The 27,561-nt window shown below is 42.5% G+C and overlaps 1 protein-coding gene across 7 annotated transcripts; it reads left to right on the top strand.

The window, feature by feature from the left end:
* Positions 1–388: 388 nt before the first annotated feature.
* srfb (serum response factor b) lies at positions 389–26,997 on the top strand. 7 transcript variants are annotated; one of them, XM_058057962.1, is made up of 8 exons: positions 389–1,247; positions 6,095–6,328; positions 20,126–20,360; positions 23,434–23,598; positions 23,782–23,892; positions 24,783–24,980; positions 25,055–25,131; positions 26,504–26,997. In XM_058057962.1, the coding sequence occupies exons 1-8, from the start codon at positions 615–617 to the stop codon at positions 26,597–26,599; spliced, it is 1,749 nt and encodes a 582-aa protein (XP_057913945.1). In that variant the 5' UTR covers positions 389–614; the 3' UTR covers positions 26,600–26,997. The 7 variants fall into 7 exon arrangements, with proteins under 7 accessions (XP_057913945.1, XP_057913944.1, XP_057913943.1 ...); XM_058057961.1 differs by having other exon boundaries at positions 6,095–6,361; positions 23,437–23,598; XM_058057960.1 differs by having other exon boundaries at positions 6,095–6,361.
* The last annotated feature ends 564 nt before the right edge of the window (positions 26,998–27,561 follow it).

The raw sequence follows: 27,561 nt of genomic DNA, 5'->3' as shown, positions 1-27,561 counted from the left end.
CAGTAGCGCAACCATGTTGGTATTTATGCTAATATGCCGCCTCTCGGCCAATGGATGCACGTCTCTGATAACCCTCGGCCAATCCGGAGACACTGCTGTGACTCACCAAATAAGGAGCGACAACACCAAATAAGGAAACGCAGTATCTCTTTATAAGGAGGAAGGTAGTTCTCTTGTTGTCATATTACTCCGCAGCCCTACATTCTGGTCTAAAATGTTGGATTTGATTTCATTTTAAAGCATAAAAGAATGCATATGGTGATCTTTAGAGAATATAGAGTACGCTTTTGTCACTAGCTAAGTCAAGTTTCCATTAGTTTCCGTTCACAACTCGGACTACATAACATGGCGGAGCAACATGGTGGTCGCTTTCCGGGTTGTCCTTTTAGAGAAAGTGCTGAGAGTTTGTCCATAGAAGAGGACGAAGACAATTGTGGAGGCTGCCGAGGACCCGCTGGGCAGCATCACTTAGCGAACTTTCTTTCCCTTGTTGTTGTTGTTGGACTCCCCCCGCATTGTGTGACCCATTGGTACATGCGGTTTGTCAGTCATTTACCAGATAGCGAGCTCCAGCTTTGTGGGCTGGTGTCAACACAGTCGCCCCAGTACGTAGAATGTTACCGAGCCAGGTTGGGACGGCACCACTGGGAAACGCGTCAGCATCAGGTAGAGGTACCGTCGGGCTCGGTTCAAGCGTTGTGGCGGGCGGGATTCGTCCCGTCTTGATCCGAACAGGGCAAGCTTCTCTTGGGCTCAGCGAGAGTGTCGCGCGGCACGGAACCAGAGAGACCATCGGGATGCTGGGGACGAACGGTCCAGGGGGTCCGCGAGGTGTGAGGTCCGGGAACGGGACAGGAGTCAGCCCGCTTCAGACAGCCATCCAGGGCAGCATGGTGGGTTTGAACGCAGGGATTGTGTTGCCTCACGGAGCCAGGTTTGACCCGGACAGAGAGACGGTGCCTTTATGCAGCGGCTCGGACAATGACTCGGACTCGGGGGATGATGACGAACCACTCGGGGACAACCGGAGAGGGGTGAAGCGGGAGAGAGCGGAGATGGAAGCCGCCGTGACGGGGCAGGAGGTGGGAGTCGCTCCCGGAGGTTACGGCCTGGTTCCCGGAGGGGTTGCTGGGGCCAAGCCCGGGAAGAAGACACGTGGTCGCGTCAAGATAAAGATGGAATTTATTGACAACAAGTTGAGACGTTACACCACTTTCAGCAAGAGGAAGACTGGCATTATGAAGAAGGTGAGTGCTGCAGTCATTTTCAAGTGTCACTCCTGCACCACATTAGGTAAACAAATACAATCTAATGAAATCCATGCATGAACTACTGAAAATGCCTTTACATACTCATACTTTACATACTTGCACAGCCTACTGTATTTTTTGGTTGTAATTTACAGGAGAACTGCATCGCATCATCTGAAAAATGCTTCTAAGGTTGTGTTCCACTGGTTAATACAGACTCGGATCAGTTTCCTCTGCTGGTACGGTTTATTTAGTCAAGTGTGAGTGCATTCTAGGACCAACAGGACTGAACCAAACAGTGGGAGATGCCTCTAAGTCTGCCTGCACTAATGGACCAAAACACCTGATATGCTATCTGCCATAGAAAGGAATGCACCCTAACATTTGTGTCACTTTATTTATACAGAGAAGTGCAGTGTAGTGCAGTTACATACCACTGCTTACTAAAAAAACAATAAAACTGATAGTTGTCTTTTTATATGAGCATAATTCTTGTGTCCTGTATTGATTCTCATTAGATGATGCAGGTGTACCTAATGTTATGGCCAATTGGTATTTTGATTCATGCATTCATTCATTAGTCGGGTTGTGGCACACAACACCGTACAAACCATCAATGACATTCAAAAGCAGTTATTCATAAGCTATAAAAGCATTATCAATGCTTTTAATGTTACGCGAGAGAGTGCATGCCATGCGGTGGGTTTCAAATAGACACGGGCAAATGACACTTCTATTTATGACCATGGCCACCCCCAACTATCACACACATCCTGTGGCACCCACATTGCCTGAATGTGCATGCACATTAAGTACCAAATGACCAGGTGCGTACTTTACTTACACGTGCAAAGATGGACATGTATTATTGAGTTTGCAGTCGTGTGCATGGTATTGCGGGGTTGAGTATTAGAATCAAGTCATGCATTCAGCGGTTGCCTGTATTGCCCTGGGTGCACAGGCTGTTCCCTGTGCCACTGAAGCAGCACGATGCTCGCAGGCGGCAGCCATGTGGCGGCGAGCGGCAGCAGGCCTTTAGATGCCAACAGCTGACTAAACCTCAGGGACACACACACCAGAGGACAGACCACATGAGCGGCAGGCTGTTATTGCATACCATAATGGACTCTGTACATTGGGATATCATTGTGTATACAGTGGTAGTGGCTTCGCATGGCTTTGAGACCCGGTGCAGAATGAGTCCATGCACTTTATCAGAACAATCAACACTGAGTCGTGCAGGTATCACACTGAAGCTCTTTGCTGTGTCAGCTGTTGATTAAAATCATCTTGACTGTCATCTTTTCAGCACACACACAGTGTAGTGTGCTGCATTTCTCGTTTTTTTCGCCCCCTCCTCTTCTTTTTCTGTGTATCTCAGATCGTTGTCGTGGTAACTGAGGTTTCTTCATGTAGGCTCTTGGAAACACGAACAGCGTTTGAAACACTGTGAGAATGGAGAAAGTGTTGAGTTGATCACAGAGATGGAAAAAGTATGTGATTTAAGTATTTGCAGGATCAAAAGATTAGTCTGCTTTTGAAGCTTTGAACGTTTGTGGTTATTGCAGGGAGATCTTGCATGATGCAATTTGTTGCTTGTCGTTAAGTGGCCAAGTCTGTCATTAACAACATTGATCCCCCCCAATATTTTTGTATTCCTACTTGTAGCAGCAACAAAGCTTTTTTGCCACTCCCTCAGTAGGGCATTGGTTTTCAGACTTGTGCTTTTTGTACATCGGCCATTCATACTTACATACATACAAAAGACGCAAAATGGAAAAAAGCATTTATTATTTATCCTTCCCATTAATAAGGAAAAAAACATTGGAAGTTTTTTAAAGCATAACAAAGAGGAGTCTAATAATAGTGATAATAACTAATGAACAGTGTGATTTCTTTAAAACAAATGCACAAGGTCCAGAAAGTATGTGTTTATGTGTGTAAAAACTCCCAGAGAATCACCATCTCTATTCCAAGCAAGGATGTTATGCAGTCCGACCTGGTACCTCTTAAACACAGGAAGTGAAACAAACTATAAGTCATCGTTTACACATGAAGAAGGGGATTAAGTAAGACCTGTTTCTTCCTACTCATTTTCAGTCATGTTGAATTGTGCAAGCGTAAACATGTGATGTACTTCATTGTAACTTTAAGCATGTTTTTTAAGCTTGGGGGTATTCTTTAGCCTACCATCAACATTGCAATTGTAAATGTCTAGTTATTATAAGAAACTGCTGCATGTCTTGACATGGAATGATTACAAGTCAAACATTCTTAATGCAACTGTGAATTTCACCAACATATTCAGGAACAATACACCTTTAACATAGTTTGAGCCATCATCATGAGAATTAAACTTAGTAAGCATCAAAGGATTCCAGTAAATTGTGTGTTTTGAAGGAGGTTATTTGTGACCCTGATTTCAATAAAATGGATTGCAATAGGCCTGTCACATTTTGCTGGACTATAATTGTCCCAGAAATTAATGCCGATAAATTACTTTACAATGTGGCGGATAGGTTTGCAAAATAGCTCACAATAAGTGAAATCTGCAAACTTATTTTTTTTAGAGTCATTATACAGTATATCCTTTAAGGCTGTAAAACCCTTCATCATACATTCTATACACTTTTCTCAGACAGGCTTGTTTAAACACTCAACATTAATTTTAATTTTAATGATTAAACTATGAGGTTGGACACAATAAATTCATAAGTGACTCACGTGTATTTCACTGCTTGGACCGTACTTTTTCGTCATCTTGGCACCATTCCGCTGTATTGTAGCGTTTTTGTGTCCTTGTTAAAACATATTGCTCCTGTTGTCGTATTTTCCCATATATGTCTTAAGTATTTTCCTCCTTCCTTCTTCCTTAATGGTGCCCTACAGCTGCAACTTCTTCCTCCTTCTTCTTCTTGCTTTTCCCCGTCCAGAACATTACATCGCCATTTTGTCGGGATAGAACTTGCAAACATAGAGCACTTCAGAGTTACACTGCTAGTGATGGAACATTTATGTAAATTCTGTACTATACAGGAAGGCAGGGAGGAGATTAATTGACAATGATCAACAGTCCCTCAGCCAATCAGGGCGCAGAACACAATGCATGCTGTTAAAAAAAAAAATATTAGCAAACAGCAATCCAGAACATGAACCACGAATGTGAACCAATGTGATGATAATATCTACTGCAGTATAATAATGTGAGTACACAGTATCAAAAGTAACTTTAATTTCTCAAGCATATTTAACATTGCAATTGGAATGTCCATTGGAAATTGGGACCTAAATAAATAGAGGCTGGCAAAATGACCAAGTTTGTTTTTTATTTGTCATGCCTTGACAGGCCTGGTCTGCCATTATGCATAATATCATGCAAGACATGATGCATGTCTTGCGAGACCTCACTCAGATAACTTTAGAGAGTGTGCTTATTCCAAAAAAGGACCAGTCTCAACAAGAAGTGTTTAGAGAAGAACATAAAAAGGCAAACACAAAGAAGAAACACTGTTTGCGGGGAATGATTCAAATAGCTTCCCAGTGTCATCACCTATGGTGCGGTGCATTCACATTTTAATGTAGTAGTTAACTTCCTTTTACACTTACACGTAAGAATGATAAAGAAACGGTTAATAGAAGTATAATGATGATAACGGTTTGACCCTGAAACCGATTAATAAAAATAAAAATTGCACTGACATCCAAAGAAACTGGAGCTCCGCCAGTGTCCCAGAACAGACAGTGTTTGACCTTAGAGTTTTCAAAGTACAGTATGTCTGCTGCTTAACCCAGTTTGTGTCATTAATATCTCTTCAGTTGGGCTCAGGTCCAGTGACAGCTTAATGAGACCGATAATGTAACATTAATAAGATGCTGATGATGTGATCCAAGCTGGACACTTGAGTCCACATTTAGAAATACGAAACCAAGGCAAACATAGATTTTCTTAGGTTGTTGAACTGTACTTGATGATGATACATTCATTGTATTTTATGACTAAGAGTTGTTTGGCAACTAATTAAGTTGACCCCCTCCCCCAAACCGCTTGCAGTTATGAATATTTATATGAGGAAAATGATTCAAGACATTGTAAGGGACAAATTAGTCCTTTTCTGTCCTGGCTGTTCACCATCAGACGCAGTTTGGCATCGTTTTCTCACCACTGCAGTGCTAATTGAAGCTTCTTCTTGGTTGCAGGAGACTCCATGTTTCTTCATGGTTCTTAAACTCCAATGGATCTGTGATCATTGAGCCAACAGCATTGTTCTAATTATTAAACGACGTAATAAAAAGCATTTAGGTTCTGTTAGGTGATGGTGACGGCTCAGTGTCTTGGCAGGATCACACACATCCTCCACCTAAGTGATGACTCAATTAGATACTATAAAGGCGGCTTCGCAAGTTCATCCCGAGTGCAGCCTCGGCATGTTTCATCGTGTGTTTATGTTGTGTTGCGCGCTGGGAGGGTTGAGCGTCTGCATGCTGTATTATGTATTACAAAGATGCGGAGTGCGCTGGTGGCCTCGTGGTTTGCAGCCAATCATGTCTTCTCCCCCTGGCTGGCCTGCCGCCACTCCCCCTTCCTGTGCAGGCTGCTGCTCTGCTGCAATCAGTCTCTCAACGGTATCACACACTATTCTGGAAGCCTTATCTCGTGTTATTTTAGCTTCATTTGCACTACGCGTCATATGTGACTAATGTGCTATTTTTAGCTTTCCTGACTAGGATGTTGGTTTCCAGATGTTCAACTTTGGGGTCTTCTGCATCCGTTTACTTTTCAATTGGAAATAGGTTTAATATCTTTGTGAATAATGTGTTTACATGTTCCTCCCTGTCCTCCCCAGGCCTATGAGCTCTCCACCCTGACGGGAACCCAAGTTCTGCTGCTTGTGGCCAGCGAAACAGGTCACGTATACACTTTTGCCACTCGTAAACTCCAGCCCATGATCACCAGTGAGACGGGCAAAGCTCTGATCCAAACATGCCTCAACTCGCCGGACTCACCGCCACGCTCCGACCCCTCCACTGACCAGCGCATGAGTGCCACGGGCTTTGAGGAAACGGACCTCACCTACCAGGTGTCTGAGTCGGAGAGCATGGGCGACACTAAGGTGAGTCATTAAAGCTCTGTTTCCACCACGCAGTAGAGTTTGCTGTAGTTTGATATGGAATTGTTATGGCTGTAGGGTACCAAACTAACTTATCTGGACTTAAAGGGTGGTGTTTGGCACACTGGATATAAGGTGTTATTTATTTATCTCTGTCTTTACATTGTGGGGTGTTAATGTTTCTCTGTATTGAACATCTCTTTCTTTCTATTGATTTATTTGTATAAAAGGTGAATGTTCAAATATGGAACAATATTAGTATTTGTCTACTGATCTCTATATTGACCTCACAGTCAGGAGATCGATAGTTTGAATCTCTTGTTCGGGCATCTGTGTGGAGTTTGCATGTTTTCATTCCGACTTCCTCCCACGTGTCCAAAAACATTTGTGATAGGCTAATTGGAGACTTTAAATTGTGTCCAGTAGGTGTGAATGTTAGTGTGAATGGTTGGCTGTCTATGTGTTCCCCGTGATTGGCTGGTGACCAATCCAGGGTGTACACCACCTCTCACCTGAAGTCAGCTGGGATGGGTTAAATAGGCTTGAGCTCACATGTGACCAGAAAATGAATGGATGATCTGTTTATTAATATATGTTCTGTATAATGACAATCATGTTTAGCGTTTTCATCAGTAAAAATAGCTGAATTTAGGCAGCAGTTACTCACATATTTATACAGTAAACCTCGGATATATCGGATTCAATTGTTCCCACTGGTTTTGTCTGATATAAGCGAAATCCGTTATATGCGTATACCGGAAAATGTCCGTTTTACGCATTTATCGGATTTATATCCAGTATATGCGTAAATCGGATTTTATCCGTTGTAAAAAGGCACTTCCTTGACTATGTTTCCAATGTACCTGGACGCGCAGGCAACGCTGCAAACACTGCAAATGATGTCGTATAGCGGCCTGTCACGATTCGGCGAATCGGAGCGCCACGATGCAGCCATCCGATATATGCGAGGGAAATTTAATGGAAATGCATTGGAACGGGACTGGAGATTTTGTCCAAAATAGGCGAAATCCGTTATAAAAAATCCAATATATGCAATGAATTTTTATTGGAAATACATTACAGAAAAATTGGTTCTTTTTTATCTGTCCGTTGTGAGCGAATTTCCGATATATCCGAGTCCGATATATCCGAGGTTTACTGTAATACACCACGGCTTCTAAGGTATTTAATGTGTAAGGTATTCAATGTAATGAATTAAAATCGATCTGGTTAACCAATGGTTGGAGACCTCTGACCTACAACAATTATAATGTATTGGTAGAACACAAAATGTGTCTTCATTCTCCAACAAAACGTAACTTCATATAAAAACCATTATTAAACAACAAGGATTGTTGTTTATGTTTGCTGTGTTATGTTCCTCACAAGCCAGGGTTCAGTAATCCACACCGTACTGAACTGTGCTAAAAAGGGGCTTAATTAACCCATAATTGGATACCAATAATTCACATTTGCCTCGTGTTTTGCATGAATGCAGACATCATTTTCTGTGTGGAGAACTAAGAAAAAAATAAACTCCACAAAAGGCTTTATAACTACATTAATAATGATCACCAGCCGCTATGGAAAATGATATGTCCAACTATAAACATACTTTTAAACCTTTAGCTGTTGTGTGTGTGTGAGATCTTGGTATCTCCCTTGCACTTTGACTTTAAGCACAAAATAATTTCTCTTTAATGAAATCAAAATTCTCAGTGCAAAGTCGAAGCGCCCTCCACTGTGGATGAGACAGATAAGATGCGGAGTGTTATCCCTCAGGATAACAAAACGTAACTTGTCTGCTGCTCTGAACCCCGCTGACCTCTCCTCCAGGAAAGCCTCGTAACACTCCTCGAGATAAATCACAGCAGATCTGGTTTGTGTTAGGGTGAGAAACACGCAGTCTTCTATATGAAGAGCCTCCATGTTTATCTTTGGCTATGGACGGGAGGCAGAGCTGCTAAAACCAAAGTTAGGCATCTCTATTGTTATCTTCTTCATTGAAAGAGGTACTCATTTGCATTAATGGACATTTTATGTCACTGACGTCTTCTGGGACCTCAGTGTTAAGCTTTTGCACTCGTCTGACTCATAAACTCTCACATTAGTAAGAGACAAAGCCATTATATTTGTCAGGGCCCAAAGAAGAAGCACTGTAGGGAACCACAACATCATCTTAACCACAGTGTCATATGTTGATATGCTACAAAAATTCCCACATTGCCACTGATTGCAACATAACAAAGGGATAAAAGATTATGTGCATCCCACCAATAATTCAACAAAGCAGAGGAACACGGTAACAATACATGACATCCAACATTTTGGATGTTGGTTAGGAACACTAACCATGTCAGATGGCAAGAGTTTCTGAGCTCACTAATGAGCCTGTTTGTAGTTAGTGCCTGGTGGGTCGGGGTTCCAACTTCTTTGCTGTCCCCACAAGCACACCCTTCTGGTGAATGGTGAATCTCCTGTTGTGAAAAACTACAAAAATAAACAAAACAGTAACAACAGGAACGATAGCACGTTTTATTTATAGTCTTATTTCAGATACAGTCCTTCACTTAATGCTTTTAATGCCCCCTTTCTAGGGTCAGCAAGTCAGCAAGTTGAGCTTTTTATTTGACCAAAGCACCTCTTCGATTTTTTTTTTGTTATTGTGCTCTTTTAATGCTACTTATTTCCAATCGAAGTCTTTTCTCTGTGATCCGCTTTGCAGATTTTAGTGCATCAAGCAGAGAGTGATTGTCAGTAACACAGATCAGTGGAGGAGCACTAAGTGTAGCATTTCCATTAGTGAGCTCAGAAAGTCATCTGACATGGCAAACCACATGTCGGACTTTCTTGGACTGTCACTATAGAAGTGAACATCCTTCTTTCTTCTACAAGAGCAATTGAGGTCCCTGCCTGTGTACTTTCATCAAAGTCAGCTTTTCTGACCCCATCTTATGGATTAGCTTGTTAACTTCATGAACAGACAACGTTGTAGCATTCTTTAAAGTCGATGCCAAAATGCAAGTGTCAAACATAACATAACATGGGCCTGGTCTTCTGCACAACCCGCGGGATCTGCCCCATATTTGATTACCTGCAATTTCTCTGTTTTATCCTGGCGAAATGTTGACGTAACGTTCTGCATGGGGAAAAGCAAGAAGAAGGAGGAGGAAGAAGTTGCAGCTGTAGTTGCAGCCTCAGACACTCGTGTCATCCTCATCTCATTTTTTTGCCCCCGGTGAATGAATGTTCGATGGTGGCCGAAAAGGCCTTAGGCGCAAATAGTCAGCCACGGTTCTGCCAGTCAGCCCCAGGGCAGCCATAATTACAGATGTAGATGACCACCACCAGTATGGGACTGAGGAGTGAATAAATAATGGAGTCACTTCACTGTCAAGTGCTTTGGGTACATTGAATAGCGCTATATCATCAACTCTTTCTACATGTAATAAGTCAAATTCTTTTTTTTTGTTTGTCAGGTCCGAGATATTGCAAGTTATACTAGTTTTTGTTATTTCCTGTGACTTTCCATGGTAAATTTTAGTTTTGTATTGAATCCCATCAACTCTGCTCCTGAAAGTCAGTGTTTTGTTTTCAACTTGGTAGAAGATGCATGGCTAACACAGACATTGTTTTTAGTTTCAGGGTTTCTTACACATGTGTTTCATAAGGGGGTGCAGAACTTCACATCCCATAATTTCATCTGTGTTTTGTTCATTGTCTGACATAGCCTCTGCACCCCTTGCCTCCACCTGAGAAATGTCGTCTGTTAGCGTGAGAACTTCATCTTTGTGTACATTTTAACTTTTTTAAACATAGTCGTTTGTGATGTCCACGCAATAGTATCTAGAACCGGTGAACTCCAGCGGTACATGCTGCTTGACGTCATTTTCCATGTACAAAACAGTACATGCTCTTTTCAATTTCATCTGGCTCAGTAGTTAGTGGGATGACCACTTCGGTTTCTATATGGTAGTTTGGTTTCTCCTATTCTTCTTTTCTGTTAGACAAGACTACGTTTCCATCTCGAAATTCAAAAGGTCCCTGTCTGCTGTAGGTTCATCAATTCAAAATTCAAATGATCACTTTGGAGTTTAAAAGTATCTAAGTAGTTCTTCAGCTACTTCCCCCTCACAAATGGCTGACTCTATGGATGAAGATCTCTGTCTCAGATATTGAGTTGTATTTACTGTAAATAGTGTGATGTTACACCTTTGTCTTCTGTTAATTTTACTTGTTCATTCTGGGTATAGTTTTTATCCCAATCATACGTGTTTTGACAATGGCACATTTTTATGTCTTACCAGTGGATTAGTCCTCCCTAGTGGTGCTCTTTGTTGACCGCTCTGTGATGTCATGTTGCATTTGTGCTCTTTGCTCTGTAACATGCCATATCCTGGGTCATTTGTATTCTGTTTGCTGTAACTCATGAGTTTACCTTCCAAAAATCCTTCTCAGCACAGACTTCATGGAGGATAATAATCACTGCAAGCTGCCTTGTGTTTTTCCTCCAGGTATGGCGTGTTTAGCACAGCACCAGGGAATATCATGTTGGATATTTAATCTGGTTGTATCGGTGTTGCAAGTACCGCTGTGTTTTCACAATGCAACTGAGAGTAGACACAGACGAGTATGCACAGTCTTTCACTGTAAGAAACAACAAACAGTTTTACTAACTGTGTTGCCATGCTGTCATCACTGCTACCAGTGTTTATTCAAAATATGCATGACTTTTGTTTGGTTGTCCAAATGTCAACCAATCAAAGGATTGCAATTTGTTTTTCACACCTTTTGGGGCAATACAGATAAGTTATTTTGGTACCCTTGACATCTTTTGACAATAGAAATGCAACAATGTGTATACCGTATCAAATGCAGTCAAACTGTACTGCCTGGTGTAAACAGGCTCTAAGGCTCTAAGTGGACCAGTGTGGTGGATTAGAATAGAGATGTGTGTGTGTTTGCTGTGGTTTGAGCTACAGTATCCTGAAAAGCATTGGCGTTTGTCTGCTTTGGTTTGGAACGATACTAATGCATGCATGCACAAGCATGCAGTGCCTCCATTCATCCATCCATCCACCCATTATACATTTACACACATCCCGTAGCCCTGCCACAGAACATTTTCACAGTCACAAGGAGACTGGAGCTTATCCTGTCTGATAAAAAAAAAAAGCAATTAATCTATGTGCGCAATGGACAGCAACTCCAAACTCTTTCCATAATTTTTTGTGTTTATATTTATTTTCGATCAACCCAGCTGTTTTTTTTCCACAGTTATCTTCTCCAGGGAGGCCCCATCTATGACGTTCGAGGACAAAGTGCACAAATTCTCTGGCCCTTGGCTCACTACCTAAAATTGACCAATCAGAAAAGGGGGTTTTCCAGGAACGACTTGATATATTATGAGCCGGTGTTTGTTGTGTAGATAAAAATGAAGAGCTACAAATGAATGTATCCTTTTAAATGAGCTTAGTTTGCATCATGCAGTTGCTGCTGTTTGCTATAGTGCTATAGCGTTAGTAGTGATGCAACCCAATCAATCAGCAGACACACTTCAGTGTCCGCACCTTTAAAAACGCTCAACTGTTTGGGCAGCTTAAGTTCTCCTGATGGATGATGCCTTTATGCTGTTTTTCCAAGGCCTTCACTAATGCGTACATACGCCGTCAAGGATGGGAGACCAAGCTTCGCATGTTAAGCCACTCTCATGCCCGCTCAGCTCATTGATAAAATTTAGATTGCGCCTGTTTCCATATATGGTATGGTTTCCCTGCTTGCTTTCTTGGCTTGAGGCCCCTCACATTCCTTATAAGCTGCAGCTGTCTTTAGAGCCCTGTGATTCCCCACCTCCCACCGACCCCACCACTCATTTAGCGATATGGAGGAGAGCTATGGATGTTGATATGATTGGACACCATGGGAACATTTGAGTGACACTTGTCCAGTTTTATGTGGTTTCTATTTAGGTGTTAAGTAGTGACCCCTGCCCCCTTCACTGTTACGACTTTGGGGGACGTGTGTGGCCTGTGTACGGCACTCACTGAAAAAAGCTATACAAATTGCATCATCCTTGTCCTGATCAGATCTTTCTAGTGAACATCAGTCTCATACTGTGGTTTGCCGTCCCAGAGTTCAGTTTGGTAGCATAACACGATTAATTCTCCACAGGTGTTTTTTTCTTGTGTCTGTGGCTTTTCTGCAACAGGCCCGCTTCAATAAGTCCGATATCTGTAAAAAAAAAAAACATTGTTTGGCACTCCGATATAAGCTGTCCATTCCAGTTTCCACAGCAGAACTTCAGCAGAAACGGTTGTATTCAGCATGCAGACATTGCAGCTGAGTGCAAAACTTGCCATGCACAAGTTTCCCGTGGTGGCACAGAACCGGGGAAATTAATACGAGCAACCACATCCACCACTTGAATCATCTCGTCTTGTGAAGTGAGTCTAGTGACACCCCTGGTCAGTTGACAGCCATAATTTATATATGAATGTAATTTTATATGTACTTATGCACAACTACTTGTGTCTAACTTATTCACATACATGTTAGACAGAAAATGCGTCACAGTAAATAAGGTAAAAGCAAAATGTATTTGAGTTAAAGGGGTGTCTCAGCTCAATTCTTGTCTCATTCTTGCGAGAAGGCTGTAATCATCAGCATTTGAGCCCTCCCATCTGATTCTCATCAGCTTACGAGCCGTCTGTTCTACCATATGTGATGTTTATAGAACACCTGAATGATATTTAAGGTCAGTTTAACCTCTGTTTTAACTTTCTTGCACATAGTTTAATCATTTGTAGCACTAAGTCATGACTCAGAGGTGTCACGCTGCTGCATACGTTGTTGCATATTGTCCTCACATATTCACTAGGTCATTTCCACGGATCATTTAGGTTTCATAGTTGAGAGCGTGTACCTCTGCTGTGTCTGGCCACTATTCATTAGTCATACAGTTCAAACTTGTCTAAACAGTTCAGTCTGAAGTGGATAGCGGGGGGAAGAAGAGAAGAAAAAAAGATAGGGGCCAAGAAGATTAGTGAGGCAGACATGGTTTGATGCAGTATGACTAGCTCATTAAATCATATGGAAGGAGACGAAGTGGGGCAGTTTGCAGGTGTTTGCCTGAAACATTACTTTACTTACCGCAAAGGACATTGTTTCATCTACATGGATTGTTTTTTGTGTGTGGTGCATGTCCTTTTTTTCATGGTTTATATTCTTCTGTGCATTTTGTCAATACATTTCTGTATGAATCCACACATCAATGACATATAAACACAGATAAAATCAAGTTGTGAGCGATAAAGCGATACGATCGGATATCCAGGTTGACAAGCGAGAGGTAGGGCTGAATCAGTTGCAGCCTCCTGGATCGATGAGAATCAGCCATAAATCCGTAGATTAATCGATTGTAGAGACATTCACCAGGCATCGAAAGACCTAGACATGCACTTTGTTCTATTCTGTGTCCCTTGTGAAAAATTAGCAAAGTAGTCATGCCTTAGACCGGGAAAAGGATAAATCTCTGTAACTGATAAATCATTATAACATTTGTATTCTTGTACCGGCCTTCATTTTAATTGCCTGTGTCTGCAGGCACTATCGATGAATGACTTGCAATCTGCTCAGTGAAAGCAAACACCTTTTAGGTTAATTCAAGCTGCAAATGCCTAAATTCCGTAGCTCAGTAGATATGCTGTTTATTTACTTGTGCCTTTTGATATGGCGGTATTTGGTTTAATTCACCTTGTAACGTGTGATGTCAGCATTTGGAAAAATAATCCATAAAGTATCTGATGAGCATAATGAATGAATTATCAGATAGAAGAGCCCAAATGTCATGTTCCCATTTGAAAACGCAGAGGTTAGGTCTTAAGTAGGGTTGTCGAATCTGTTAACACATATGACATAATCATAAGAACATCTATCCAGAGATGCAAGCCCTTCAGATTCTGTATGTGTGCATAGAGTGCTTTTTGAAGGTACCATAGCAAGTGTCCGTGTACCCATTTTCCCTACATTACCACAGAACTACATAGTCTGTAAATGACATTTGTGGGACACCCTATGGGTTGTTCTCAAAATGCTTTGGAAAGCATGCTAGGATGCATGCAATACAGATGCCCTCAAAGTTTCCTAACCATTAGATCAATGGCTTCTGGGCAATTAGTCCTTCATGTGTCCCTACAAAGACGTTTTGATTGATAGCGGCCAAGTTCTTCAACCAATGTTGCTCAAATTTTATACACATGTGCTTCTCTGCACCCTGAAGGTGTTTACCAAATTTCATGATTGTGCTAAACACCTTAATGTCGCAGTTGTGTGAGAAATTTCAAATTAGTCCGAATAATGGGGTCAGACTTAAGGGTTTAATAATAGTACTGTTGTGTATTTCAGACAAATAGTAAAACAGTCAACATCGTAGGGAATGCATGTTTTGCCAAAATGTCACCCTGCACAGAGAATTGGGAGGATGAGACAATTTTAGTTGGACAATTTTGGGAGAAATCAAGTTGGAAGTGAGGTTGCTGTTGTTTTGAAACATTAAACTAACTCACTAGTGCGTGTGTGTGCATCCTGTATTTATGTATGCATTTTGATGTACAAATTATAATAATCTACCATAGGATGTGGCTGGCTGGCTGGCTTTAATTTTGAAGCACTTCTTTTCCAGAGTATTTTTAATGGTTTCCATCCATCCATGTGACATCTTAAGTGTCTTTCCAGAACCAGGTTGCAGTTGTCAAGAAGTGACAAGTGTTTTTCTCCATCACTTGAGAGAATTGTTTGGATGATACATTTTCTTGAGTTTGTATCTCATTTCTATGAGTCCATAGCGCTATATGAATAGTGTGCACATTGCTCCTGCTGATGGTGGTGCATGTCAGGTAACCAGATAAGACCATGGAGATATTGCAGTGCAATTATTGATACTCTTATCACAGAATAAAAGTAAAGAGTAAAGGTGGTAATAGAGAGTTTTTTTTTATGTTGGAGGGGGAGGAAAGTAACATTGTGTCAACCCCAACACACACACAATCGCCCACCCCTCCACCTCCTTATTTTACAGCAAGCAACTGGACAGGTCAGCAGTCATTGGCTGCACCTCCTCCACTTGGGCTGCCTTGCCTTTTTTAGCAGTCCCAAATGGAGCCGCAAATTCCATGTTGCTGGCTGGGTGACAGGCTGGGAGATGGGAGCCAGCAAATGGGAGATTAGACGAGGGCCGGCCAGCCACTGCTAAACTGTACAATGGGCTGCCCGACCATCACCCAAGCCGTCTGCCAGCTGTCACCTTAAACTTTGAATGAATGGTTCGTCATCATGTGTTGTACGCTCCTTACTTATCCGCTTTTCTGTAGCATTTTTTTGTATGCCAGTGACAGCTCAAATACGGTCTGTTTAAGATATGTAAAGTCTTCTGTCATTGTTTCTGGCAGACGTCACACTCTGCCAATTCGTTAGCTTAAGTGGCCTGGTTCTCCCTCCCTACTTCCAAAGCATTGAGGCCAATGGGCAGTTTAGTTTGAAAGGAAGTGGTGCATGGGAATCTACCCACAGTGATGCATAGTGGAGGTAGTATCATGCTTTGGACTTGTACTTCTTCATCTGCTTCTAGTACTTCTGGTACTTCTAATAGTGTGGAAAAATTCAAAACACAAACTGGCTTATCTTAACCGTGCACTGTTGTTACAGTGAACTAAAAGTCAATAATAGGAGGCCCGTTTGAACAGGAGACACATGGTCAAAGAAGCAAGTGAGCTAGTGGACGTTAACTATGGGAGTCACACTAAACCAAACAGGTGTGTGTATCTTCATCCGTTCTGGGAATTGAAGTCCATCCCAATGAGGAGAATGCTGAACCATGCAGGGAACTGCAAAAAACGTAGAACTTAGATGTACTTAACAACTTAACTTATAACTTAACATGTTGTTTTGCTTGTTTTTTTTAAACACTGCATGACCACCATTTTCTTGTAAACGCTGAAAACGGAAGTTGCATCAAGTCGAAGATTGCAAAGCCAAGCACTACACTTCCTGCTTTGTTACTACGCACAGCATAGTCACATATATGTGACTACTTGTATCTTACCCAAATCTTCACATATTAATAGAAGGGTTAGACATGGCCACCTACTGGCTTGACATGCATATTACGCTATTGGTTTAGCTGGGGTCATTTTAACTAGGTCGAAGTTCAATAAATGTACCCTTAGATGATTTTTTTTGTGTGTGCCCGCCCACAGCCTCAGCTGGCCGGGAATGGGTTAATGTCCACTCTGAGGTGCTCGGGTTTCCCGCCAGCTGTCGGTACCCTCAGCTGTTTGCAGTCCTGTCCCCTGTCCCCACAGCCCATCCTAGACAGCTCCGGCTCGGCTCGACCTGCCACACACACATACGCACATACGCACATACACACATACACACACTGTGCTACAATGGGGAGGGGTGATAAATGCCACTGTCACCGCACTTGAACTCGCCTGGTACACCCCCGCCCCCATTCTCTTTCTACTTCTATGCGAATATATACATCCATATTATTAATGTTTTTAATATGTGTTGATAATATTACTCCCACTGTGTAGATTGATGGTGTTTGCCACTTAGCGCTATGCCAAATTGAATATGCCGACTAAGTCGCTCAGCGGTAAATGAATGATGACTTTTTGTGCTGTGACTTTTGCCTCTTTTAAGTATGAAGGCCTTTTGTGAGGCCCCTCCCTCTTCAACTTTCCCACTGCTGTTTAACTAAAGAGGTAAAGGACCTTGAACTGTCAGAGGCCCCTCAGCAGAGCCGAGACCTGAGCTTCACATCGACTCCGCGCTCAGCGCTCAGCACTTTGCTTGTGTACAACAGTACTGTACCCTCCATGTGACTCACAGCACAAAAACACACATGTGCGGCTACGCGTGCGTCACACGGGCAAGAAGGCAGACTTTGATTCATTATTCATCTTCTGAGTGCCATCGAGAGAGAGAGCATCTCCTTGTTTATTTCATTGCACTGTGATTAATAAAAGAGATATTCTTATTGGCTAAAAGGCCATGGTGGATCTCACTCACCAGTCAGTCGGATGTTAAAACCGTCAGTTAGTGGTCTTGCTCCTAAACTTGACAGTGGCATCGTCCTATAAACCCAGGTGAAGTCCTTCAGTGGATGGTGCCAGCAAGTGGAAAATACTCTCTTATTGTATAAGCGCTATAGAGTTAGTATGCACTGAAAATGCCTCAAGAGGAAACTATTATTGTCTAAATAACTGGCTATAATAATAATGGATTCTTAGATGCATCGCAATGCTGACATTGATTAATTGATCCATAAATGTCAATAATTGATGTTGACCTTACAATAACACGGACAAGTGTCGCCTGGACAGTTTACGGTGGTGCACCAAAGTGTCAGAGGCTACCAGAATGATGAATGGTAGTATTCATTTTATTTGGTTATTCCTATTATATTAAGTCTACAAGCATTCTTCTATGACAGCCACTGGGACAGAAATATATATTTTATATGACAGCTGTTTTTGACTTTGCTACCCAGCATAAATATTATTTTGTAACAGATTTTATGCTCAGGATTTTAGTTAGAATTCAGAAATCTTATTATTTATTTGCATATAATGGCAGATACTGTACGTTGGTTACTCAGAATATGCTGAAGTGTGTTAATTTTATACATGCTGCCACTGCCGTACTTTACTTTTCCTGCTGGTGCTGTGTAATGGGAAATATGTTGGTAGAGGTAACCTTCCAATTATTAAAAGATAATGGAAGTAAATTCATCCGTTTTATGTTTATTTTTGCAAAACCCAATTCCAATGAAGTTGGACGATGTGTAAAACCAGAATACAATGATTTACAAATGATTTTTCAACCTATATTCAATTAAATACTCTACAAATACAGAATATTTAATGTTCAAACTGCTAAACTTTGGTGTTTTTTTCTGCAAACGTTCCAAAAAGGCTGGGGTGGTTGAGGAATGCTCATCAAACACCTGTTTGGAATGTTCCACAGGCTAATTGGGACCAGGTGGGTGCCATGATTGGGTAGAAAAGGAGCTTCCCTGAAATGCTCAGTCATTCCCAAGCAAGAATGGGGCGAGGTTAGCCCCTTTGTGAACGACTGGGTTAAAGCAGCTTGAGGCAGGAAAAGGCCTATTAGTGGTATTATTATTATTATAGGTTTCCACAAGTCAATGTCTGGTGATATGGACAATGTTTTTATTAATAAAAGTGTGCAGAATCAGGAAAATCATGCACTTTTCCATTGCATCTTCTATACCAGTGGTTCCCGTACTTTATCCAGTTGAGATATTTGACTCGAAGCCATGTAGTATACTACACAGTGTAGTTTATATTTACATACCAGGCTGATTCTCCGTATTACTACCTTCAAGGGAGTACATTATTTTGCATTTGCATTTGTCACGTCTGTGGAATATTTGTGATTTCATACTTGTCTCCTCTTGTGCGGCCCACTCAGCAGAACATCCTGCTCTGCTCGTCAATGGATGCTCACATTAGCGTCACGTCATTCAATCATACGTTTGTGTGTGCACGCACGCACGCCTTTTGTGGGGATGTTAAATTGGTCAGGGTTGTCATAGTAACGCAACACATTTTAGTCAGCATGTTTAGAAGGAGCCGAAACTGGACTATTAGATGAGGATGAATGTGTTCAAAAGAGCTCAAAGTGTCATTTCCCCTCTAACTTATCGCACCGGCGGCATCCACCACAACAACCCGCGTAAGCGAGTGAGTGGTTTGAGCAGAAATAATCAATGATCTGCATATTTTCACCTAGTGCCACTTGAAAGTGTGTTGGACTGTGAAAGCTTTCCAACTAATGTGCACATATTCCTTGTTCCCAGATCATTTTCTTTTGTGGCTTCACATGTGGATTTTTAAGTAGCATGCCAAAGCAGCCGTCCAATAGACCCAACATCACAGTTGGACATGTGGATGCAATTAGATGGTTCCCAGCCTATTTTCACTACCTCGTTTATGTCACGTCTGGTTTCTGTCGCCCGTTCATTGATCCTTGACAACAATGTGCTTACTTTAAAAAAATAATATGTCCCCAGCGGCTTTAGGGAGGAAAAGCCCTATTAATGGTATTAGTATAGGTCTCCACAAGTGAAAGTCTGGTGCTACTTTCAATGCTTTTATTAATAATTGCACCTTTCTGTTGGCCACGCATCTTCTATAGCAGTAGTTCCCATACGTTTTATAGTTGCGTATCTCTCAAGACATTTGAACCTAATATTGAACAATATTCATTGTAATTCCGAGTCAGAAATATGTATTTTGCATGGTCACATTTTCACATGAGCATACATAAATACATAAGTAATCATCCTACCTAGCTTTTATTCCAAAAGACACATTTTTTGGAAGAATCGTAACTCACTGTAACAGGTTTTCAAAACTCCAAAAACAGTGTCTTTTCCTAGGTTCTCAAAATAAGGTACACATAGTCGAAATAGGGGTGAAGTTGACCCTGTGACTTTGTGGTTTATGTTCCTTTTGAGACATTAGTTGCATTTTTGGAACCACAGGGTTACCCAGCATGCTTTGTGGCTTGTGAATGTGTGATTGATGACACACCACTGCATTAAAAAGTCCCCATCAGAATAAAAGTACAGTAAACTGTTCAGGGCTGTGTCTGGAGGTTGGATTGTGACCAACAGTATGAATGGACTGTTCCAGATGTTTTTCCCTTTTTCTAAACGACGTGTCCTTTCACCCTCAGGACACGTTGAAACCAACGTTCACGGTAGCCAACCTACCTGGCAGTACCAGCAGCGCCCAGGCCACGGTGCCCACCACCTCCACCAGCATGCAGGTGAGCAGCGGGCCCAACTTTCCCATCACCAACTACCTGGCGCCTGTCTCCACCAGCGTCAGCGCCAACGGAACTGTCCTCAAGACCACCGGCGCATCAACGGGGGTGATGCAACTGCCCAGTGGTTTCACTTTCATGCCTGGTATGTGCAAGATTTGTGTACTCCACTGTTTTCCTGATTTGAGTAGCATTGTTCCTAATGGTCAGCTATGATGTATTTGGCCAAGTCACCGTGTCATTCATGGTTGGTAGCTGATTAGAATATAAATGTCATGTTGCCAACATCTCAGATGTCCTCTCAGAGACAGTTGTGCTTCACTCGCCCAGTTGTTTACGTCACCTCCTTCAAAGAGAGCCACAAACACTCACACCCTTTGATTTCCACTGTCGGACAGGAATAATTAGGAAAGGGGCGAGCACAATGGAGCTGGAAATGAGGGCTGCACAACATGACCCATCCATAATTAGTCATGAATATTCAATAACGGATCATGGCTTGTATTGACACTGAAGTGTATAGTGAATTGGCAGCTTTTGTGGTGGCGAACTAGGCGTGACCTTTCCCATTAAAACCCAGGAAAGATCTGCTGAGACGTTTGCGTTTTTGGGGGTCCACATTGGCTTCCCTAGCTATTATGCTGTACCTTTCTGGAAGGCCTTGGAGAACGTATAGTTAGCATTCTTACCCCTTCTTTTCGTCTATGTAGTTGGGTTGGGTAGAGTACGCAACTGTTTGTGTTTTCATTATGAAGCTATAAAAAGGGAAATTGTCATTAGCATAAGCAATGCCAAGCTGTCTGCGGCTGGGATAGGCTCCAGCACCCCCCATGACCCTCGTGAGGATAAGCGGTAGAAAATTAATTAATGAATAAGCAACACCTCCAAAATGTTAAGAGACGTAAACCAGTATTATTTTAATAGCTTAGTAGAGGTGGTCCTTGGATTATGCTGTTCCGTGTTACGTTGTTTCGTATATTATATGAAGTCAGGTCTCCCCAACTACTTGTCAAACTTATGTCAAATGTTACCTAAAAATGTCATCCAATACTTCTCTACAAGAGAGGAGAAATATGATCTCAGGGAAGAACTACATTTGAAACACTTATATGCTAGGACTACGTTAAAAAGCCATAGCATTTCAGTATGTGGAATCAAACTATGGAATGGATTGAGTAAGGACCTCAAACAATGCACAACGATGAGCCAATTCAAGAAACAATACAAGCAGTTGATGTTTGCTAAATACAAGGATGAAGAGTCTTGAACCAGTCATGATGTGCTATACATATCACTATATTGACACTTACTATGGTACCCATTATGTCATTGGATGCTCATATCACCTCATACTTCGGTACGTGAAAAAATAAAAACAAAACAAAAAAACACAAAAAAAATTATATTAGGAAAGCAGGAAGTGAACAAATGTAACAGTTACTGATTGTAAAAGTACCAGATGGAGGGGTAGGATTTCATAAGCTTTGCTTCTTCCTACTCCTTTTGGACATGTGGAACTGTGAACTGATTATGGGATGCACTCAACTGTAATCTGATGCATGTTCAAATGAAATAAAACCATTACCATTACCATTACCATTACCAAACTTCTCCTGACGGATCCTGACATGTTGCCAGGCCAGTGAGAGACATAGTCTCTCCAACGTGTCCTGGGTCTTCCCTAAGGCGTCATAAGAACGAAGCAGCGTAACCATCTTATTAATGACATGGAAAGGTTGCTATTATTCTGGCTTTATTATTACCTAGCAGTGTGTTCTTGGAGCCTCCTGTATCACTTTGTAGATGTCGCTGTGTTTTTGGTCCTCTGCCACAGCGCAACAGTCACATGACGCCCACAGTATGACTTTGACTGACGGGGGCCATAATAGCCACGCAGCTCCTGTTCCATCTTCAGTCTCTTTGCTTCCTCCTCCTTTATCTAACCTTCCCTCACACCAACCCCAACCCGTCAGAGGTCTGCTGTGTGCCACCTGTCTGGCGGCACCATTTGGAACAACACACCCGACCGACCACAGCACCTGTTTGGGGAGCATGTGACTAAATGCGAGGGTGTCATGCAACCACATTTGCTAAAAACAAACACAATGATTGTGGAAAACAGTGTCAAGTCATGCTAATTACGCAAGGCTGCACAGCGCAACACGAGAACCGGTTTATGAAATCATGGCCATCTGTTATAAAGTGCCAAAAATGTAACACATCAATAGACTATAATAAGCTGTATCACAAAGGCTGTCTTTAAAAGGATTATAATGCTTCATTTTGATTTGATATGAAACCATATCAGAGTTATTAATTTCACAATATTTTAGTCAGAGAGCTGTTTTTAATACAGTAAGCCCTTCTTTATCTTGGTTAATTTGTTCTGAATAGGAAAGAAACTGAATATTTGTCTAGTGAGAGCCTTGAAAACCTCTTGATGACTTTCTTTTACCATTCTTAGAGCCCTCTAGACAATAAATAACACCCCTATAGTCACTTGTACACTCATTCAGAGAAAATAAGCCATTTTAGAAATAAATAAAACTCACACGTGTGCTTCAATAAAAGTCTTCTTCTAAATCATGACACAGGATCAACAGCTGGAACATTTGTTGACTTCCTGTACAACCTGGCAAGATCATATTCAGTAGCGCGTGTCACCTTTTCTTTGGCCCCATGGTGGATTACTTGGCACCCATACTGAACAATGAGTCCGCAACGAGTAAGGGTACTTGATTTCTCTCAATGAAGGAAGCAAAGGGAGGAATTTGTTCCGTGCCAAATTTTGCCCAATATTTTCTGATGAAAACCAAATCAAATTTCCTTCTCACCTGACTCTCGTCAGCCAGCAATCACACCGCCAGTGGGTGTGGCCATCACGAGGTGTATGATCATCACTGCAATACCACAATTATGGCAAAATAGGCCAAAGCAAAAACACACCATGGATCATAATAAGCTTAGTAAAGTATAAAAAGATGCAATATAACATGATACAAAAGTGTGTTTTTGGAAGACATGGTGACCTAATGAAGTGGCCTTCATTGATAAGTATATGTTCATGCTGTGATGGTGGGGGGGGGTCACTCTATCCACTCATCTTTACTGCTTCTGTCTTTGGCTCTTTAAATTGGACTTTTTTTTCACGCTGTAGCAGCTTTTCACATTCAGTCCTGTTCCCCTCTGTGTGTGTGTGTGCGTGCCCCCTCCTTCAGCAGGCACTCCTCTACCCCCTGGCACCCCCACCATTCCTCTGAGCCAGCTGCAGCAGCACTCCCTGACCCTCCAGGGGCAGCATGGTCAGACTCTGGCCGCCACCCCTCAGTCTCAGCAGGGCCAGCAGGCTGTCTTCCGCTTCCCTGCTGCTGTCTCTCTCACAGGTGACCTGCCTCCTCACGGCCACCGATACTACTGCTACTACTACTACTACTACTACTACTACTACTACTACTATTGCTATTCTGGTTCATTGCATGGCTCCCAATCATTCGCCAAGTGCACATAGCTCCCATAACATATCTTCATGATATGATATGATAACGTCCTGTGTGTGTCTTTTCCAGGGCCGGGTGTCCCTCAGCAGCTCCAGGCCATTCAAGTCCACCCCAACACCCAGTCCACCCCCAACAGTGAGAGCAGCCCCGAGATGTCCCACGCCTCCACAAACTCCACATGTATGTTGACTCCTGATGCACGCCGCTCTTCGGTGCGGTGCAGTGTTTGTTTAATGACTTCACTGCTATTTAGGCACATACAGTCAATTAATAACATCAATCAATCAAACTTTATTTGTAGAGCACTTTTCATACATAGAATGTAGCACAAAGTGCTTTACATGTTTAAAAAGAGAAAGACAACAACAAGGCACATATACACACACACAAGAAGTTTGTTTGCCTGAGTACAGAGTACAGGGGGCCACCACACAACAGGTAGGCAGGGGCCCCCGCAGCTCTGCAGTGGGGCACCGCCACAGAGCTCCCAGCCAGCCACCCCAGTCGGTAAGCCCCACGAGAGGAGACACCCCAGCCCCCAACCGAGAACAGCCCCCCAGCGCAGAGAGCCCCCACTGAGGAAACACTGGATATATGGGATAAGAAATATAAAAACATAAAATAAGAATATAGATATGAATTCATGACATGAATTCATGTCATGAATTAATTATGATAATATACAGTATTATAGTCCATATTTTCATTTATTTAGCACCAATACCACAAACAGAACTGAGACTCAGTATGGGTCTGTTAAACCTGCAAATGAAGCAAGGGAGGGGGGGGTCTCCAGCTGATGTCTGAGTAAAAGGGAACCCAGTTGGTTTTTATTGTTTTCTTGCTTCTGCATACCAAAATAATGAAGTACTTTTAAACACACTTTGTGATAACAGGAATGTGGATTCTTCCTTCTGTGCCTTGTTGAAACCAAAGCAGAGTTCCCTGTAGTAAATGAAACCTGTAGTAAATGAAACCAGTGGCCCCAACGTCTTGCTATCAGCGCCATCTGCTGGCAGCCGCCTGTACACACACCTTGTCCTTGCATGACGCTCCTCCTCTCCCTGCAGCAACCGTGAGTCTCCCCGCAACCATCGTCACTTCAACGGTGCCAACATCAGTGGCGGGTCACATGATGTACCCCAGCCCCCACACGGTCATGTACGCCTCCACGCCCACGCTGGCCGACGGGGGTCTCGCTGTGCTCAACGCCTTCTCCCAGGGCTCGTCGGCCATGCAGGTGTCCCACGCACAAGCCCAAGACGCAGGTAACGCACCCTCACCGTGTAGATGTCCGCTTGGCAACTGCAGACTCTTCCTCTCTCCTCTTCCTCTGTCCCAGGTGCCGTACCGCAGGTATTCCTCACCGCACCTTCAGGCACGGTGCAGATCCCCGTCTCGGCGGTGCAGCTTCACCCAGTACGGCAAGATCTGCATTTCACAAGTGAAACGCTCATATTCCTTCTGCAACCAGCATGTCACGCCACCTTGCCACCGCTAACAGAGCACCCACCCCCACCCCCGTGTGTCGGCTGTGGCCGCTTGTGCGAATGTGGAGAAGCCACTCAAGTCTTCTTGTTCATAAGCACAAATCCTGTAGCACAGCATGCACTACACCTCCTCTTTGTGTTAGCAATATGTGTTTAATATGTGTTTAATATGTGCAAAATACAGTTTTTAAATGAAACTTTTTAGGATTAATGGAGGAAAACTGTGTGAAAAAGTTATTGCCCCCTTTTGTTATCCCTCAGCCAATTTCTCTAGCCACACCCAGGCCTTATTACTGCGACACCTGTTCTCAAGAAATCACTTCAATAGCACCAGCCTGACAGTGAAGTAGACATCATACCGAGATGTAAGGACATTCAGGTCCAAATGACAAAGAAAGTAATTGAGATCCATCAGTCTTGGAAAGGTTATGAAGCCATTTCTTAAGCTTTGGGACTCCAGCAAACCACAGTGAGAGCAATTATCCACAAGTGACGAAAACATTCATTCATTCATTTTCTACTGCTTTTCCTCACGAAGGTCGAAGGGGGTGCCCAGTCTTCGGGCGAGAGGCGGGGTACACCCTGGACTGGTGGCCAGCCAATCACAGGGCACATATAGACAAACAACCATTCACACTCACATTCATACCTATGGACAATTTGGAGTCGCCAATTAACCTAGCATGTTTTTGGAATGTGGGAGGAAACCGGAGTACCCGGAGAAAACCCACGCATGCACGGGGAGAACATGCAAACTCCACACAGAGATGGCCAAGGGTGGGAATTGAACCCCGGTCTCCTAGCTGTGAGGTCTGCGCGCTAACCACTCGACCGCCGTGCAGCCCATGTGATGAAAACATGGAACCAAAATTACCCCAGGAGTGCATTGATGACTCATCCAAGAGGTCACAAAAGACCCCACAGCAACATCCAAAGAACTGCAAAGTCTTTGGAGTAGCCTTGTCAAACTCCTTAAAATGCAGTTCATGCTCAATCCCTCCAATGAGGCTGAATTCCAACTATTCTACTAAGCTACTGGCAACCAGTTATTAGGTTGTTTTTCATAGAGGGCCATATAGGTCATCAAATGTTTCATCTAAAAACTGTGTTCAGTTGTGTTGTCATTGACTAATATTGAAATTTGTTTGATGATTTGAAACATTTAAGTGTGATAAACATGGAAAAAAAAGAGGTAACATTTTTTTCCACACCATATTGTGTGTGCGTGTGTGACATCTCATGGCCTGTTGTGCTGACCTTAAGGTCCCTCCACTGCTGACCGGGCTTGTGTTGTGTTCCAGATGGTGATTGGCCCACAGAGCGGCAGCAGCACTAACCTGACGGAGCTGCAGGTGGTCAACTTGGACGCGGCACAAAACTCCAAAAGTGACTGCTAAGACACGAAGAGCATCCTTTCATGGACTGTGTGCCATCTTTATTATTTATTTATGATGCCTTCCTACAAAACACATCACACTTTTTAAACTTACATAGAAACACACAATCAATTGCGTGTGTGTGTGTGTGTGTGTGTTGACTCCTTTTACAGTATGTTTTGGTATAAATAAATATAAATATATATATATTCGCAAATGCATAGGAAGTATATCACTACCCGTGTCATCAGAATTCTATTTTCTATGTCGTTAGATGGTATTTTTGTGTGCGCGTGCCTTTTTTCTTTTTCAATTTGTTTTGAACACAGTTGGGTGCCACAAAGTGACATTTGTCGGAATGTACACAAACACATGCATTTTGCTAATGTATATAGTTTTTTTTTTTTTTAAGACAACACCTATTTTTAGCCTGGTTTCGCTCTGTGTAACGGCATGTAGTTGTTTTTTTATGTTGTGGTTTTGTATGATCTTGACAATGACAAGTGAATTATTGACATGAATATGGGAAATAATTGAATATACTGTTTATGTTGGTATACTGTCACTCGTCGGACTGCTGCTTCATAATGGATCTAGCAGCTTTATTATGGGGGGGGGGGCTTCCTGTCGATGTCATAAATACACGTCATTGCAGTGTGACGTGGAGACTGTTAGTGGCCAAACGCACATATGAAACACGGCATAAACCGATGCACAATGATTACGTCATATTGATCATTGTACTAAATCAAGGTGATTTTGTAAAGGTTTGTGACGCCACAACGCAAATGTGCTGCTGCAAAGTGTGTTGCCTTATTTGCTGAGCGACAGCAACCCAGCTTCAATATTGCCATTAAAGCATTTGTTTCCTTGCAGGGAAACAGTGATTTCTTCTTCATATCCACAACTGATCTCAGCATGACTTTGACCTACCAGGCTATGTTTTGTTTTTAAGCACCACAGTGCCTCTTTTCCTGGGCTTA

Source organism: Doryrhamphus excisus, chromosome 20 (genome assembly GCF_030265055.1).
Source record: "Doryrhamphus excisus isolate RoL2022-K1 chromosome 20, RoL_Dexc_1.0, whole genome shotgun sequence".
Taxonomy (NCBI): Eukaryota; Metazoa; Chordata; class Actinopteri; order Syngnathiformes; family Syngnathidae; genus Doryrhamphus; species Doryrhamphus excisus.
Note: the sequence above shows the minus strand (reverse complement) of the source record. Positions and strands in the feature narration are given on the sequence as shown.

Excerpts from the sequence above, each read along its gene's own strand:
- srfb (XM_058057960.1), top strand. The coding sequence starts at position 615 with ATGTTACCGAGCCAGGTTGGGACGGCACCACTGGGAAACGCGTCAGCA. Across the intron at positions 23,599-23,781 it reads TGCTGCTGTCTCTCTCACAG|GGCCGGGTGTCCCTCAGCAG; the intron begins GTGACCTGCCTC and ends TGTCTTTTCCAG. Across the intron at positions 24,981-25,054 it reads CGCACAAGCCCAAGACGCAG|GTGCCGTACCGCAGGTATTC; the intron begins GTAACGCACCCT and ends CCTCTGTCCCAG.